General features: G+C 40.6%; 1 protein-coding gene across 1 annotated transcript in view; it reads right to left on the bottom strand.

Moving 5' to 3' along the window:
• LOC110990385 (uncharacterized) overlaps positions 1-17,020 on the bottom strand; it is a 63,253-nt gene that overhangs the window by 31,546 nt on the left and 14,687 nt on the right. The window contains 20 exon segments of the mRNA XM_087136912.1: positions 424-666; positions 913-1,158; positions 1,769-2,008; positions 2,607-2,849; positions 3,307-3,552; positions 3,970-4,212; positions 4,616-4,864; positions 6,338-6,577; positions 7,064-7,303; positions 7,936-8,175; positions 8,592-8,834; positions 9,196-9,438; positions 10,026-10,265; positions 11,064-11,306; positions 12,012-12,254; positions 13,180-13,422; positions 13,863-14,111; positions 15,033-15,287; positions 15,560-15,808; positions 16,500-16,772. Of these exon segments, the coding sequence (XP_086993038.1) occupies positions 424-666; positions 913-1,158; positions 1,769-2,008; positions 2,607-2,849; positions 3,307-3,552; positions 3,970-4,212; positions 4,616-4,864; positions 6,338-6,577; positions 7,064-7,303; positions 7,936-8,175; positions 8,592-8,834; positions 9,196-9,438; positions 10,026-10,265; positions 11,064-11,306; positions 12,012-12,254; positions 13,180-13,422; positions 13,863-14,111; positions 15,033-15,287; positions 15,560-15,808; positions 16,500-16,772 (4,911 nt within the window).

Genomic DNA, 17,020 nt, shown 5'->3' with positions numbered 1-17,020 from the left:
GTTAACTGTGCACTTTATGAGAAGTACATGTAAATCACACTGAGCATTTCGGCACTTTGAGCTGTAAAGCCCAAGCCCCAGGCATCTGCAAGCCATCCCAATGTTAACCATGCTCATTTTCACCTTCAATTCCAACGGTCTTCTGAATCAGTTTAAAGCCCTTTCCTTCAGGACTGTACACCCCATGTCCCTAGTGCAGATAGGTAAATGATGCAACTACAAAAACAACCCCCCGGGTTGTCGAACAATCGACACCCGACCAAACTTTGGGGAAGTTTTCACAATATCAACTTCAGCACAGCATTTTCTTTATTTCAACAAAAATGAAATAATGAAATGCCTCTTACCTCGAAAATGTCTAAAACATTCTATTAAAAATTTGCTTTTAGGGAAGAAATATACTGCTATTGAATGGATGCCTACCAGTGACTGTTACATTGAAGGCACACATGGCTAAATTCGATGAACTGTCGTTAACAAGGTAGACTACTTTGGTTGGTCCAACGGGAAATATCGAGGGGGGAGAGTGAGACTGGTCAATGTTGAAAGACCCAGAATTGTCAGACACTGTTGGCTCAGTCCAAGAGATATTGACAGTGGGCTGGCCTGGAGCTGTCGTCTCGTTGACATCACCAGGGCAATTCATAATAATAGGAATTTGCATGTCTGTGGGGAGAGAACAGAAATGAATAAAAGTTCTCCTCCTTTTGTCAGTTCCACATCAATGCTTGAGGAGGGAAGACGTTTCTTGTAAGCAAAGAAGGTGAACCTTTTCTTTCAGTAACATATGTGTAAAATAACCTCAAGTTTAGGATTTAAGGAGACAAACACCCTGATGCTCACGTCGTGATGTATATTTGCTAAAGATATGCAGGATGTATTCAATAAAGTCTAAATCAACTTAATATTTACCTAGAACCGTGACATTGAAGCTACAGGAATCATTGTTTCCAGCAACATCATAGACTGTGTAAACCACCACTTTGGTTCCAAGGTAGAACAAACTGCCATTTGCCTTAGATACGTTCACTGATACCACTCTGTGATTGTCCATGTATGGTGGTGGGGGCCATGTTACAGTGGTGGAATTGGTGCCATTATCGGCGGGAACCATTACATCTGAAGGGCAGGAGATCATTGGTGGGTTGGTATCCGTAGCTGAAATATTCACAGACAGAGAAAAAAATGATTAAATAGATGTATGACCTGTAGAACTTGGTCTCTGCATATTCAACTGAACTAAAGACACATAAAACAAACTGAACTGTTTGGGCCACACAAATACTTCCATCCACATAAGATAACAGCAATGCAGGATGACTTGCAGTCTTGAGTACTCTTTCTGATAGCCGAGAGGCATGAACCTGTCTGAACAAGCTTTCTGGACACATTCTTCTGCACAGATGGGACAGTTTGAAGACAGAGCCAACAGGAGAATTTATTAGAATGGACTGGCTGAACAGATTTATTGGTCAATATGAATCAGTGATCATATAAACAGCGCCATTGTAGAAGGCTTTTCCCTGCTTGCTGAGCACTGTAGGAACTGAATAAGGACCTCTTGTTTAATGTGAATTCAACCATTTGGTGTGTCTTTAAGCAGACAATGGAAGTACACTAAAATTGAGGTGGGGTGTGAATCTCGAGACCAAATTCGTAAAAAGTGAACCTTTGTTAGGGCAACAAAGTGGTATTCTGCAGTCTGTATACCTAGAAATAAAGTTTCCACATTAAACCCAATATTTATTTTAAAAAACTGTTCACTTACAATTCACTTGGATGATAAAAGAACAGTTATCAGAATTGCCAGACGGATCCACAGCTGTGTAGATCACAATGTACGTGCCATTCGCAAACGTATCCCCAGGGTTGAAGTTTGAGGAGAGAGTTACATCACCAGAATTGTCTACAACTCTTGGTTGTGTCCACGTGATAGATATGTTTGTGCCCGGGGGTGTGTAGATGTTAATGTCTGTTGGGCACGTCGTTAGCATAGGATCTTCCACATCTACAAGAAAACCGAACATATTTGTTACCGTAAATGTACCTAACATTGCCAGCCAACGTACAGGAATACATAAAGGCTGGTTTCCTTTTGTTTATAATAATTGTCAGTAGTGCACATGACCTGAAGACAAAGACAGTCGCAGAATTGAGGTGATGAGGACATCATTTTCCCAAACTGAAACAAAATGCTACCTAAAAGTATTTCGTGAAGGCAATCCAGACAGACATCATTACTTGCCAATAATGTGCAATTTTGTTTGTGTTTATATGAGCTTGATCTGACAACTGAATGGAGTCGGGAAAGCTGAACACGATCAAACCCTACTGACCAACTGTGTGTGTGCTTGCCTTCCCTATGACTGCATATCATTGGGCAATACTAATACTGTCTGCCTCTCTCTGCTGAGGCAAATTAATTTACAGACAGAGAGTTACATGGTGCTGCCTGCCACCAGATCATAGGCTCTTTTGAAAGCTTAAAATGTAAATTTTTTTTGGTAATAAGTGGCCGAATGCAACTGCGGGCAACTGACCTCTTTGCGTAGTAATCAAGCATATCAGTGTAGAATAAATTAACAATGTTACACTGAACTGCACACCTTGGACAATGATCTGGAATGTACACTGGTCTGTGTTACCAGCCTCATCTAAAGCAATGTAGGTGGTGGTCATTTTTCCTATGTCGAATACATTGCCTGGACTAATAGCTGCGGTTAACGTCACGGTGCCAGAGTTGTCTGTGGCTGTGGGTTCGTCCCAGAAAACTTTAGCACTGGATGTACCAGCCGTTGCATTGACGATGACATCAGCAGGACAGCTTTTAATGTCTGGGTCTTCTTCATCTACCAGTAATTAAGAAAAGCAAAGTGGTACAAACAGATGACTGACACTTTCACATCATAAATTGGGAAGATTCACAAATATTCAACCTGAATGAGAGACGTATTTTTACTACCTTTTGTATTTCAAAGTAACTTTTAACATTTAAGGAAAATTCATTGCCAGGGAAGGATTGTTGTTTTAGGACAGGTTCACGATTTATCTGGGCTTTTCGTTTGGCTGGTATGAAGTGAACTGATTAATTAGATGAATTATCTATACTGCTTTTGTATACTGTGGACATCTTTTTGGTGTTTTCATCATTCACTGAATTATCAGTGAATGCACTAAATAAAGGCCAATTAACTCATGCCTATATATCCCTGTGAAGTAACGACAGGCCCATCACAGATGGCTGCCACGCTAAGACTGAAAACTGCATCTTATACTCAACGTGATGTTTCTCATCAATGTACCCACCTACAACAGTGATCTCAAACAGACAAGTGTCATTAAGCCCAGCAGCGTCGTACGCAATGTACACAACCTGAAGGGTATCACCAAGACCCACAACTGTCCCAGGAGCAGAACTGTTAGTGACACTTATGACAGCAACATTGTCGTTAGCATCTGGTTCAGTCCAGACAACGGTAGCATTGGCAGCACCAGCATCGGTGGGACTCTCCATATCAGAGGGACAATTGCTGAACATTGGAGGTTGGTTGTCTGGGAAAAAACATGCCGGTCGGAACATCTTTTTTTCAAGCCACATTTTGTATAAATGACCATGCAGGTACTGCATTTCAAAAACAACAATGTGATTATAAAAGTACAATTCTGTGGTCATAACAAGCCATGACATTGGTTCAGATCATCGGGAGATTCTGACTTTGTATGAGGCGATGCTTGATGCGCAAGGTAAGAGTTGATTTAAAACCAACATAATGTACATGCGAAATGGTCATCACTTTTATTTAACTGCGCGTAAATGCAGGGTCTTCATTGATGCACTTATTTCCTGGGTTATCTCTATCACATGGATGCAATATACAACAAAAAGTTGAGCAGTTGCAAGATATCATTCATGGGAAACCATGACTGAATTACATAATACCCTCAAAATAGTCCGACATCATTGCTTACCTAGAACTGTGACAAGGAACTCGCAGGTGTCATTGAGACCACTGCTATCCTCGACAAAGTAAGTGACGGTTGTATTTCCCACCGAGTAAAAATGACCAGGGGAAGGAGTTTGTGTGACGGAGTAGACATCATTTTCCATGACAACGGGATCATCCCAGCTGACACTGATGGTTCCATTTGAATTCAGCTCAGTGAATGTTACTATGTCGCCAGAGCAGTTGGTGAGAACAGGTGCCTCAGTATCTAAGTATTATCAAATTTATTCAGATATTACTGCTTGTTTGTTTTATGTTCAGACAAGAAAGAAAAATGCAAGCAACTAGTTCTGAAAAAGAGGCTCAGTATTTTCACGTAGTTTCTAATTGAAAGGATGCTGCAGTCTAAATGCTGTAGATACAGAAAATGGTTTGAAATTGACTTCACTAACTGAGCAGATAATTGAGTTTGTTTAAAACAGTACCTAAACTTTATGGATTGAACACAGTTTCTCATCAATCTCTGAGTGCGGTTTTTGGCATGAAAGTCAGTGACAATGGAAGAAGGAAAGACCTTGCAATACTACAATATTCACTGTCCTCAGCCTGGTAAAGTCGTACAAACAAATACCTGCCCTCTTTACCTGTATAATCGCACCCATAAATCTTACCTACAACAGTCACCGTGAAGTTACAACTTCCTTTGTTACCAGCAAGATCTGAAGCTCTGTAACTGACAGTGACAGAGCCGATGTAGAATACCGACCCATTTGGATGTGACATATCAAGAGCTGTCACGCCAACATTGTCGTTGATGACAATGGGCGGCCACGTGACAACAGTAAAGTTTACACCAGGGTCAGCTGACACTGTGGTGTCATTGGGACACTGGACAACCATTGGGGCAACTTTGTCGCTAGCTGTGGGAAAACAGAATGATTAAACTTCAGTGTTGCAACAATCCATCGAGACGAGAAGTATGCAGCACAAAATCTACACTATCATAGGTCAATTTACACAGACAAGTAGTAACAGGAGGCGTTAACAGACATTCATAAAATAATACCAAAGACAGTTAAGCCAGTCCTACAGGTTGAGAGCCCATCATGGTTTATATAGTACTGGCTGGCTGATCTTAAACACTTTTCTGACACTACATAAAAAATTATATTCTTATGAAACCTGGTCCCTTGTATTGGTTGAACGTTCACAATTTTCAATTATGTGTGCACAATCCTACCAATGTGTCCACACTTTCGGAATACCGACTTCACACTGCGTTAGCTTATTGCAATCTATACCACCCCGTACAGTACTTGCCACACGCACCTATCTCCATATACTTTCCATCTTGTACTCACAAGAGCATTGTACAAAATGGGGCCGTGCCAAGTACCTGGGTACTCGAAACCCCACTGCTGATTACAGGTACCTTATTCCATTTTGTCCAACTTATTACCCAAAACTACTTTGGTGAAATTTTGATCAAGAAGTTTAGAAAGGCCTGCACCCTTTTCTATGCATTAATTGCAGGAAAACTATTGGGAAAAAATTGAAATAAAACATCTTTTGAGATCGCGTACCAACAATTCCTCATCATCTGCATTTGAGATGACGATCTTTACACTATTGTGATACTCAGGGAAAGAGATGCCCTTTGTTTAATACGGACAATTCCCACAGCAGCTTCGTAGTGAAGAGTGGGCGTGGACGAGTTGCAAAAACGTACTTCCACCTTTTGCTATGATCTTCACAATAACTATGGGTACAAGGATACCTGATTCCAAAACTGCAAACTCTAAAAATGAAACCTGCCAGTTATGGGAATCGGGTACCTAGTTCCCAAACTGCACACTACTAGTACAAAACCATGTCTGGTGGGGGATGAGTTGACAAAAATTAAAGTATGACAAAATTGTAGAACACTTACAAGTTTCATATTACAAACAACAAATACAATTCTCAGATTTATTTGTTTTTCTTAAATTTTTAAATATTGACCAAGGAAAGGTTGAGGAGGTTATCTAAATACGGAGGTGGGTCTCCTCACAGTTTGATCGGGCAGTAAAACCCTGAGCTGTGCAACATTTGAGCATTTGTATCGGTGTAAGCATTCCCATAAAATATTAATCTTTGTTACTACATGGAATTCTGCTAATACCACAAGTCTGCGTACGTGCCCAAGGAGTGGCTCATGGTATTGAAAAAGACCTCGTCACTAACTATGAATACTATAGTGGAAAGAGGAATTTTCGGAATGTATACAAAAACAGGGATTGCTTCAAGGTACTGGTACTCATTTTGTGATTTGCTATAAACTAAAAAGTGACGTTTTCAACCTAAAACGTTTACAAGTAGCTTTTAAAAGACCGCCCAAAGCATTCGTTACTTACCATATACAGTGATACTGAAGTTACAGCTGACCATGTTTCCAGATGGGTCCTTCGCAGTGTAAATCACAGTGTGCGTGCCATTCATGAATCCATCCCCCGGTCTGTGAGTGGATGAGACTGTTACCCACCCAGAGTTGTCTTCGGCCGTGGGTGGAGTCCAGGAGATACTTACATTCATACCTGGATCTGCAAAGGCTTCCACGTTGGTAGGGCACATCAGCAGTCGAGGAGACTCTACATCTGTGGTGCCAACAAAAGGATTTATGACAAGGACAAAATTACTTGAGCAATCTGGTTGCCAAAGTTACACCAAAGTGATGAAAGTTCAATCCAGCTGTGCTAGAAATCAAGCCAGTTTGATTAGGATTTTCTAAATACATTTGGCACAGTTGGTCCTCTTAATTTGACCTCCTTTGTTAGCTCTTAACTTCTTTGCAATAGAGGAGGCCTGGCCAGATTGAGTCCTGCCCACCTTAGTTTAGACTGTTCAGTTTTTATTCACTTTTTAATCAGCTAGGGTTAAGGAGCTTCGACATGATCAAAGCTGCCTGGAGCTATCAATCAAGTCAGTGGGGAAAATGGCCCGTATCAGAGCAGAAAATGATCTTACTATTCTGAGTGGCCCACTGGTTTCGATTGACTACAGGTATCTCTGGCTTTCCTTACTTAATTTGTAATATGGACAAAACTTCCTGCTGGAAAGGAGATTGTTTTCATAAAATGTACCTTGGACGGTTACAGTAAAGGTGCAAGTGTCAGTGTTCCCTGCCTCGTCCAAGCAGGCTATGATCACTGTGGTGTCGTCAATGCTGTATTCATCATCCAACTTGGACGTGGTAACAGTCACAGATCCGGCGTTGTCTATGCAGACAGGTGTGGGGAAACTGTAGGTTACTACTGGTCTGCCTCTAGTTGTGTTTAGAGTGACATCCATGGGGCAGTTTGTAATGTTAGGCATCTCATTGTCTGCAGAAGAGAAAAAAGGGGGAACAAGACTTTTTACTGACACCTTCAACCGTGGAAAGGGACACTGGGGTTTCATTTTGGCTTGGGAAAACAGTTGTGGCAAAACTTTGATAATTTGTGGAAGGTATTTTTTTTGGCTCAAACTTTAGACATTCAAACAAGAAGGCTAGGTACACTGGAAAACTTTTGATATACAGCCAACCTCCACAAATTCAAAGCCCCAGATTCATTTGAAAGTACTTGTATGATATTTCTCAATGAAGCTTGGCATCTTTTAACAGTCTGTATTTTCAACAATTCAGGACATGCTGCTAGGGCAGGTCATGCACAGAGGCAAAGATCATCAACGTTAAACACACAGTCCATACAGTTCCTCCACTGACGTCCTGGGTTCTGTTTGATGTGTACAAAACAAATTAGGGATTTGCGACAGGCCAGCTAGAGGCAAGTTGAGGTGCATTTGACGTCTAATCCTGTTAGCCATGCCTATGCTTAAAGATAACCACACTGTAACATGCTACGCTTCATCCAAAGCAACGTGTTGAAAACATTCCAAATACTACTACCATATACATTTGTATCAGAGGTGACTCAAGTAAGATTTCAATCATTGATTGGACTGCATTGATTACCTTCAACAATGATCTCAAACACACAGGTGTTATTATTTCCTGCAGCATCGTAAACAACGTATGTCACTTCATGAACCCCTAGGGATAGACTGCCACCTCGTTGCTGGGTGGAACTGTTCCTTGTCACGGCCACGTTATCTGTAGCAACAGGAAACATCCACTCCTGCATGGACGTGGCTTGTCCGGGATCTACCTCAATTGTCACACTTGAACAGGTGCTGAACATTGGGGCCTCAGTGTCTGAAAGAAAATTATAGCACAGGACATGTTTACATGTAATGACACTGTGAATATTTTTTGCAGCGGAAAATACCATTCCAAGAGAGGGTCTGATCAACAGATATCAAAGGCTACGTGACTGCTAGGTTTCTCAAGATTGGTCACTTTGCAAAGCCAAGATTTCTGTTATAGGACACCATACATTACACAATGTAAAATACACCACAATGCTTATTTCTACGCAAAATAAACTGTGAATTCTTTATGGAATGGAATAATGGTCACTTCATGTGTCATCTTCTCATTTTTCAATCATTATTCACAGTTACGTTTGCCAACTGCTTAAATACTGTGTGCAATGCTGCCATCTTTACCTACAAAATTGGCAGGTATAAGCCTAAACAGTTCACATCGACTAGCTGACATGTCCATCATACCTTTGACAGTGACAAAAAACGAGCAGTTGAGAGTGTTTCCGGAGCTGTCGCTGACGGAGTAGATTACGGTTGTGTTACCCACAGAGAACACATCTCCTGGGTTGTGGCTACTTTCGTTACCAACTATGGCCACATTGTCGGAGAAGGTTGGTTCTTGCCAGTAGACAATGGAGGAAGCCAGGGCAGGATCAGTATCACTAACTAGGTCTTCTGGACAGTTTGACACAGTAGGGGCTTCGTTGTCTGAAAATAAACCAATTCCACAGACAAGTTGAGAGCTGATGCTGCCAAGGAAATATATCCCATCTGTTAAAGGTCAGGATGCTTAAATTTGCCATCACCTATTCAATCAGAGCACAGTGAGTCTTCAAGGGCAGATACAGAAACATCAAGTGGCCGAACTTTTTTTTTGGGGGGGGAGCTAAAAACAATTTGAACTTTTTTCAGATAACCTTAATGGCCTTTCGCTTTTTACACACTTTGGGAAGAAAAACAAGTGAAACAAAGCAAATGATTTTAGAAGGGGGTGGGCATGGCCTTGTTTCCCGCCCCCGAATTTCCCCTTATGAGCCCTGTCTCACAATTTCAATCAAACTTTAATTACCTTGAACAATTACAATGAAAGAGCAGTTCCTGACATTCCCGGCAGCATCACTGGCAGTATAGGTTACGGTAGTGTTACCAAATGTGAAAACATTCCCTGGACTGTGAGAATTGTCACGGCTGAACACGCCCACATTGTCAGAGAAGGACGGTTCCCGCCAGTAAACAAAAGCCGAACTCTGGTTGGCCATGGTACTATTGACCACATCAGCTGGGCAATTCATGACATTTGGGGCTTCGTTATCTGAGAAGACAGAGGAGATATCAAACAGAAAAATTTCTCTGAATTCCAAGATTTAGCTACCGTGGATTCAAAGCTTCCACCTGCATGAATTAGCATGAACATGCTTCAGAAAGTGCAGTAAAAGGAAATCCAAAGGATCTACACCCCCTTCTGTACACGCCTCTGAAGACAGACTGGTACGACTTTTCTGTGAAGTATACATGATTTTTCACATGGTCAAATTTATCAACTTCACTATAAAGAGAAATGAGGATTAAAACAATTGACATAATTTTTGCCAAGGTAACAACATCTTCCGCTGCACAGTAATCCCTCTAACATTTTTAAATAATTATGTACAACGACTGGGTCAATGATGCGTTTTCCATTGCATTCTCATGTACATTTCATTCCATTCATGCACGAAGCAGAAGCTTAAACAACACCAGAAATTTCAGATCATCATGACAATGCCGGTCATGATGAAACTACGAAGTATAGTGAACACATCATCCTGCTCCACTTTGTGGCGGATAAGTCTACACTGCCCGATCCCCACCCTTCCATTGAATTAATTTGCTCGAGCGACGAACTAGCTAGCGGCTCACCTTCAACACTGACAATAAACGAGCAGTTGGCCACATTCCCAGCTTTGTCACTGACTGAGTAGGTAACCGTGACGTTACCGAGGGGAAAAACATCCCCTGGACGGTGGGAGCTTTCATTACTGACGATGCCAACATTGTCAGTGAATCTAGGTTCTTGCCAGAAGACAATGGAAGAATTCTGATTAGCATCAGTGCTGTTGACAACATAAACAGGGCACACTAAATCTGGAGGCTCATCATCTGGAAAAAAAGTTCACACAGCTCTAATATTATATATATATTATTGGCTGAATAAAGAGAGAATTACCGTACGTGTCTTGAACAAGATGTGTTGACAAGCTCTTGATTTTGATTTGAATAGAGTATGAGCGTACATATGCAGCATACAATCTTTAAAAGTAGTCCATCATGAGTCCAGTCACAAGTCCCTTCACCATGCCAGTCATAAGTATAACAGGCCAAAAGAATACTTTTGTCACAGCTCATGTGAATAGCTTGTGAATTGGCTGTAAAGTGAATGGCTTACATGGACTTGTGATGGAAGAGGGACTTGCATGGACTTCTGATGAACTCAAATACAACACCGGTATGTATGGCTTTGACCTAGAAACTTAGTAATCACTTTGCACCTTTGATAAAATTAACCTAACTGGACTTTAAATTGACAAATGAATCATTTCACTATAACAATGTGGCAACAGAATGTAGCTTTTTTCGAATAGTGGAATTTAATCATATATAAACAACAAACTGGAAAAACCAAATTTCTGGAAAAAATCATTTTGACTGACACAAATCAGAATACAACACCACTTGGTGGTTGCAAATACGTCAATTTCAAGTTGAAAAGGGTTTGGCACTGATGTTATGAACCTTAATCTCGATACTGGCTCAAGTAAACAAATCATGTGTAAAAGAGAAACAAAACATTTACAATCGGCTCTTGGTCTAATATGAGCTTACATAGGACCTGACTCCAGTTTTATCCCTGCTTTTAGACAACTATCGAAGTACCAATGGGACATATGCAGAGCTCACCTTCCACAGTGACACTAAATAAGCAGTTGTTCGTGTTACCAGCACTGTCACTGGCATTGTAGATTACTGTGGTGTTCCCCACAGGAAAGACATCGCCTGGGCTGTGGGATCTATAGTTAGCAACCACCCCAACATTGTCTGTGATCGTTGGCTCTTGCCAGTAGACAACAGATGAATTCAGTCCAGCGTCGGTACTGTTGATGATATCAGCAGGACAGGCTTTAAAACTTGGAGGTTCATCATCTGCAGAGACCAATGCACAGACACAATAAACAGAATGAAAAAAATGTAAATTTACACGTAAGTTTCTAAGAACACAGGGAATATCCTAACCCAACCAGAAAAAAAGCAACTGTGTGCAGACGAACTTTGTTAATTAATGAGAGCACTGTTAATACAAGATTCTGCATATAACTAGGAATTGTTGGGGTCCTAATCCTTTGTTTTTTCACTTATTTCTTTCCTCATAAGACAGGGTTCCTGTTAAAACAAGGTAATTTGCCAAGTCCAAAAGACCTCTCATTAACGAGGTTTGACTGTACATGTACATACTTCCCATGTTTCTTTATATCTCCTCCCCAAGTCTTACACTTGAGATGTCGGGTGCTGTCCTCCCCATTAACAAAAATGAATGGATAAAAAATGATTTGCATATTTTGCTCTTCCGACACTTCTTACTTTGTGTTGGTAAGTATATGTACTCAAAGCTTTGAAATGAAACTGATGCTAATTGCAGAGTTGAGGTCACAGATGGGGGCAAGGTTTGTAAAATTGGCAGCTGTGAGTCCGAGTTTCAAGATTTTTGTAAAGCTAAAACAAGATCAAAGAATGAGGGCTCTCTCATTAAGAGCATCAAGGTTAACTTGTTATATTCAATGACATCGATCAATGGTCTTCTCAAAGTAACTTTGGACATGGAATTTAACATTTAGCTTCAAGTCAACTCACCAATGACAGTGACAACAAACGAGCAGTTGGCGGTGTTCTGTGCTTCATCACTGACTGAGATGGTCACAGTGACGTTCCCCAGGCCAAAGGTGTCACCCGATTTGTGGCTGCTGACTATGTTATCAATGCCAACATTGTCCCTGTAATCCAGTGTGGCCCATGTGACATTTTTGGTGGCTTTGCCTGGATCTGTGCCAGTCAGTATCACTTCGGTGCAATTTACGAATGTAGGCACCTCATTATCTGTGGAAAAAGAAAAAAAGCTAGAACAGATGAAATTGATCTTCCAAATTACTTAATTTGACACTACATATGACAAGAAGTCCCGAAATTATTGAAGACTTTTATCAGCTCCATCCAGAATGGACATGTGCGAATTATCTCCGACAGTGCGTTTGTTCACATTGGGTCTGGTATTAGATACCACGACAACAAAGATTGTTTGCATAGATTTGACAAATATTGGGGATTGGAATGCTAGTTTAAGGACTAAAACACACACTGGTGAGGACACGTGATGACACAGCCCAACTCCTACGACAGGTGCTAGCCACAAGTATGTGCATGGCTGCAGATTCGCGTGTGCCGGTTCTTTTCCCACAAGGCACGTTGTGGGGGAGGCAACCATCCCACTGCCTGGATACAATTTCCAGTATCAGGGTGAAAATAAATTAGGGGTCCAATTTTTTTCGTGTCCCCGTCACATCTGACACAGGATTTTGCAAGTTCAGTTCTCCGATTTCCAAGAGCAATAAATTAAAGCAATTACCTGCCAAAAATAGAATTAGTTTGAAATAAATTCCAGTGACATCTCTATGTCAAATTACACAGGTCAGGTAACAGGGACACAAAAATGTCAAATGTTTGGACTCTGAATTTATAGAATGGTCCATCAATAATTTTCACAGGATAATCAACTCAGTGGCACACGCAGCATTTGACCCAGGGGAGAGTTTGGACAGAAATTTACAGGCAACGAATGGGATATTATTCTGTTCAGTAAAAAGGTACCACCATCAAGTAAGGCTTGTAATATATAACCTTTGCAGTACTGTTTGTGTAGCTTGGAACATTGGTTAACAGTCTGATTGCATTCAAATGACGGTTTAACCCGATATAGATGTAATGAAGTGCGTTTGAACTGAATATGTTGGAATGTTAGCCATACCTTTAATAGTTACCAGGAATGAGCAGTTTGCCAAGTTACCAGATACATCGGTGACATTGTATGTGACGGTGGTGTTCCCTACTCCAAAAGGGTCCCCTGGGCTATGTGTACTTGTGTTGGTAAACAATCCATCATTGTCTGAGAATATAGGCTCTTGCCAGTACACTGTGGCGTTACTCGAACCACGGTCAGTTGAATTGATGATATCAGCTGGACAACGGGACACAGCGGGGGGTTCCACGTCTGTTAAAATAAACAATGCAGAGCTTTTATTTTTTTAAAATGTTTTTATGGAATTTTCCACCGAAAAGACACAAATCAGGCACATTGCAAGCCATAACTACTGTCCAATAAGCCAGCGGACGGCCAAGGGCTTAGCTTTATCTGACTCAAATTAAGCTTTCGGAATGATCTGCAAACTGCTCTCAGTAAACCGGGGTGTACCGTGCTTGAATTAGTTAACACTGCAACTATAAAATGAAAACTTGTGATTTATTTGTATTTTGTGATTTATCATTACCCTTTTGACATTCAAAGGAACACATTCGAATGGTGAGGAGAGCTGGCAAATATTACATGCGTTTATTATCACCCCCAATTTTATCTACATAAATGTACCAATATTGAGTTCTTGATGCCATAACCAAGCTAAATCGAGCTTAGTGTTAGCCTTTTGCACTGACCAATGATAGTAACGTAGAATTCACAAACCCCAGTGTTTCCAGCAGGGTCGGTAGCTGTGTAAGTGATGGTATTATTCCTGATTGGAAGTGCAGCTGGACTTGTGTGGGAGGAGTCCACTGACATGACTGCCACATTATCTGTCGCCTTAGGGGCCACCCAACTATAGTTGGCCGTGTTGCTGTTAGGGTCCGTGGTGATGGGGCTTACAGGGGACTGAGGGCAGACAGTGAATTTGGGATCTTCTTCATCTGGAAGACAAACATACCAAAACACAAAGATACGCAGTCGATCCGATGTATTTTTTTTCTGGGAGAGGGCACAATTATTTCTTCTGGGGGAGGGTAGAGTTTTTTTTTGGGGGGGGGAGAAATTTGAACTTTCTTTTTTATTTACCTTTTTTGACTATTTAAAAGGGCAGAATTTAGATTCTAGGGAATGGATTAATAAAACTAAACTACTTATTTTCACTATCTTTCTAATAATGCTGTTTTATTGCAGAGGGCATCGTCTCTGCTATGCTCCCCCAAACTGCCAATGTGCCCAGTACAAAATACACCATGGTATCTCTATAAAACCAGAATACATGGACCCTTATTGTCCAATACATACAGAAACTGTGAAGATAGTTCAATTTTATACAACGATATTTGCAATGAACATGAATTGTTGAATTCATGTTTATGAATTGTTGATGTTTGTCAATTTTTTCATACATTTTAACATCCGTCGCATACTAAATACAATTGCATCAAAATAAGGAACCTTTTAGACGTGTCCTCTCTCTTGGAAGTGATTCCACAAGAAATATCCCAAAATGAGCTGTACCAAACGTTCAATTAGACTAGACACTGTATTCTGATTAGATGGTTGGGTTAAATTTTGTCTCAAAACACAGCAATCTAAGTACTGAAGGGTTTAACAGTGATTGTTAAGTATCAAGTTTTCAGTCCATTAAAATTTTGCAGCACTTACGGAAGCTAAGATTTTGGGTCTTTGGTAAAACTAAAGGCATTCTACGGAAACATTTCGGCATTGAAAGATACGTATTCGTATAAAGAATGAAAGAATGTATGAATCTTTAGCTATAACATAAAAGAGTGAAATAATTGATGCATGCGTTATTTGCAGCACAATGTACAACATCAAAATTCTTTGTATTGACTTCATACCCTGTACAGCCACAGTGAAGACGCAGGGCACTGCACGATTTCCTGAAGAATCCGTTGCATTGTAGCGGATAGACGTCTCACCATAAGAAAAGTCGGTAGGAAGCATCAGTTGTGGATCAGAGACAGGGACAACTACCTCACCAGAATTATCCTCAACAATTGGTATGGCAAAGTTGACAAGAATTCTATCTTGTCCTTGTGCAAGTGTAAACACCAGTCTGTCCGGGCAAGTGAGAAACACAGGATCACCGATGTCTGCCAACCCCAAAAGACAAGGAGACAAACTGAAAGCCCTGACTTTCAATTCAAATGTGTTGTCATAATAACACTGAAAACTGAAGAACTAGAGAGGAAAAATTTAATGTCTGTTTGAATGGGAAGAAAAGCTTTGTGGGGGGTAGTAGCTTTACACACATCCAATTGTCGCTGGTAAAAAGGTACATGTATATCTAAAGCTTAAAAATATAGCCACAACATATTTTCTTAAAATCAACGATTGAATTGTAAAAAAGGAAACCTTTACTCACCACTGAGTGTCACATTGAAGATGCACACGGCAGAATTGTTTGAGGTATCAATGAATATATATTCGACTTCAGTAATTGTACCCGCAGTGAAGTTATCACCCGGGTTATGTGATGATAATATTGTTAAATTTTTGGCAGGATCACTATTGTCAGTTGCATTTGGTGGAGTCCATATCGAGCTGAATGTTGCCTCAGATGTCTCATTCACCACACTTTGTGGGCAATAGTCAATAACAGGAGCCTCAGCATCTATGAAGTAGGAAAATAGCATATACATGTACTAGATCAAGCCGCAAGGGCATCTATGAAGTGGGAAAATAGCACAGTTCAATTAAGTAGCAAGGCGTGGCACAATAAGCTTGATGTTGTGGGCACTGAAGTTATGAGCACAACGTTATATATGACAGCAATATAACAATTTTCAGTAGACCTGCCATAATGGCTTGGATGTGTGTTAGGGATGATGTTAATCCCAAGAACAGCCTTTTCACCTTTTGTCAACCATTTACCGTACCAATTGTTGAAGTTATCTGTTACAGCTGTCTTTATGTGCGACTAATTGGTACATGCCATGGAGTCAACTGATCAAGGTGTTTCACCTGTATTAATTTGATAAAAAAATCAGCAAAATCTTTGTCACAGTGAAGTTTGTAACCCTCGTCGAGAAAATCTGCAGTCCATCTGCAGTCTGTTACTCTTTATATTTTCCTTTCTGCGTAGATCAAGACACTCACCTTTTATATTAAATTTCAGACCTTCAGGTGAGCAAATATTTTAAGGAATTCGGGCAAAAAATATGCCACAACAAATGGAATGAGGGATATGATGTTTTCACACACTTGGAAATGTACTTTTCTCACAGGGGTTTATAGAATATTTAAGCAGATTTATCAAACAACGGGGAAAATATGAGATAACTGCGTAATTAGGAAACACCAACCTATTACTGTGATCGAAAAGTTACAAAAGCCCTGATTTCCTGCCATATCGGTAGCATTGCATGTCACTGTTGTTGGACCAAGTGCATATGTTCCATTGGATTCCACAACATTGCCTGCATCGTCTTTACAGGTGATGTTGCTGGAATCGAACACGTCCACGTTATCAGTAGCGGATGGCAGTGGCGACCAAATGACCACAGCAGTTGACAGTCCCATGTCTGTACTCATGGAAGGGATGCTGCTAGGACAGGTGACATTAGGCGCTTCGGTATCTGCGAGTACAAAAAAGGGAACGTATATCATAAATGTTGAATACCTCAGCACTCATTTGATTGAATCTATGAATTCAGGAGTTAAGCTTGGCGATGCTTGAACAGTTTCAGAATACATGTGCACATATCTGCATTCAGTTATACCCATAAAAACTACGCCGAATATTAATTTTACATCCGCAGGGCGTACGTAACTCATGTTGAATTAGGATTTGGGACTGTTAGGGCCATAAACACGATGATGCCTT

This window comes from Acanthaster planci, linkage group LG01 (genome assembly GCF_054643075.1).
Source record: "Acanthaster planci isolate LZ-2023a linkage group LG01, COTS_SCS, whole genome shotgun sequence".
Classification (NCBI taxonomy): Eukaryota; Metazoa; Echinodermata; class Asteroidea; order Valvatida; family Acanthasteridae; genus Acanthaster; species Acanthaster planci.
The sequence above is the reverse complement of the archived record's forward strand: the minus strand, read 5'-3'. Positions and strand labels throughout refer to the sequence as shown.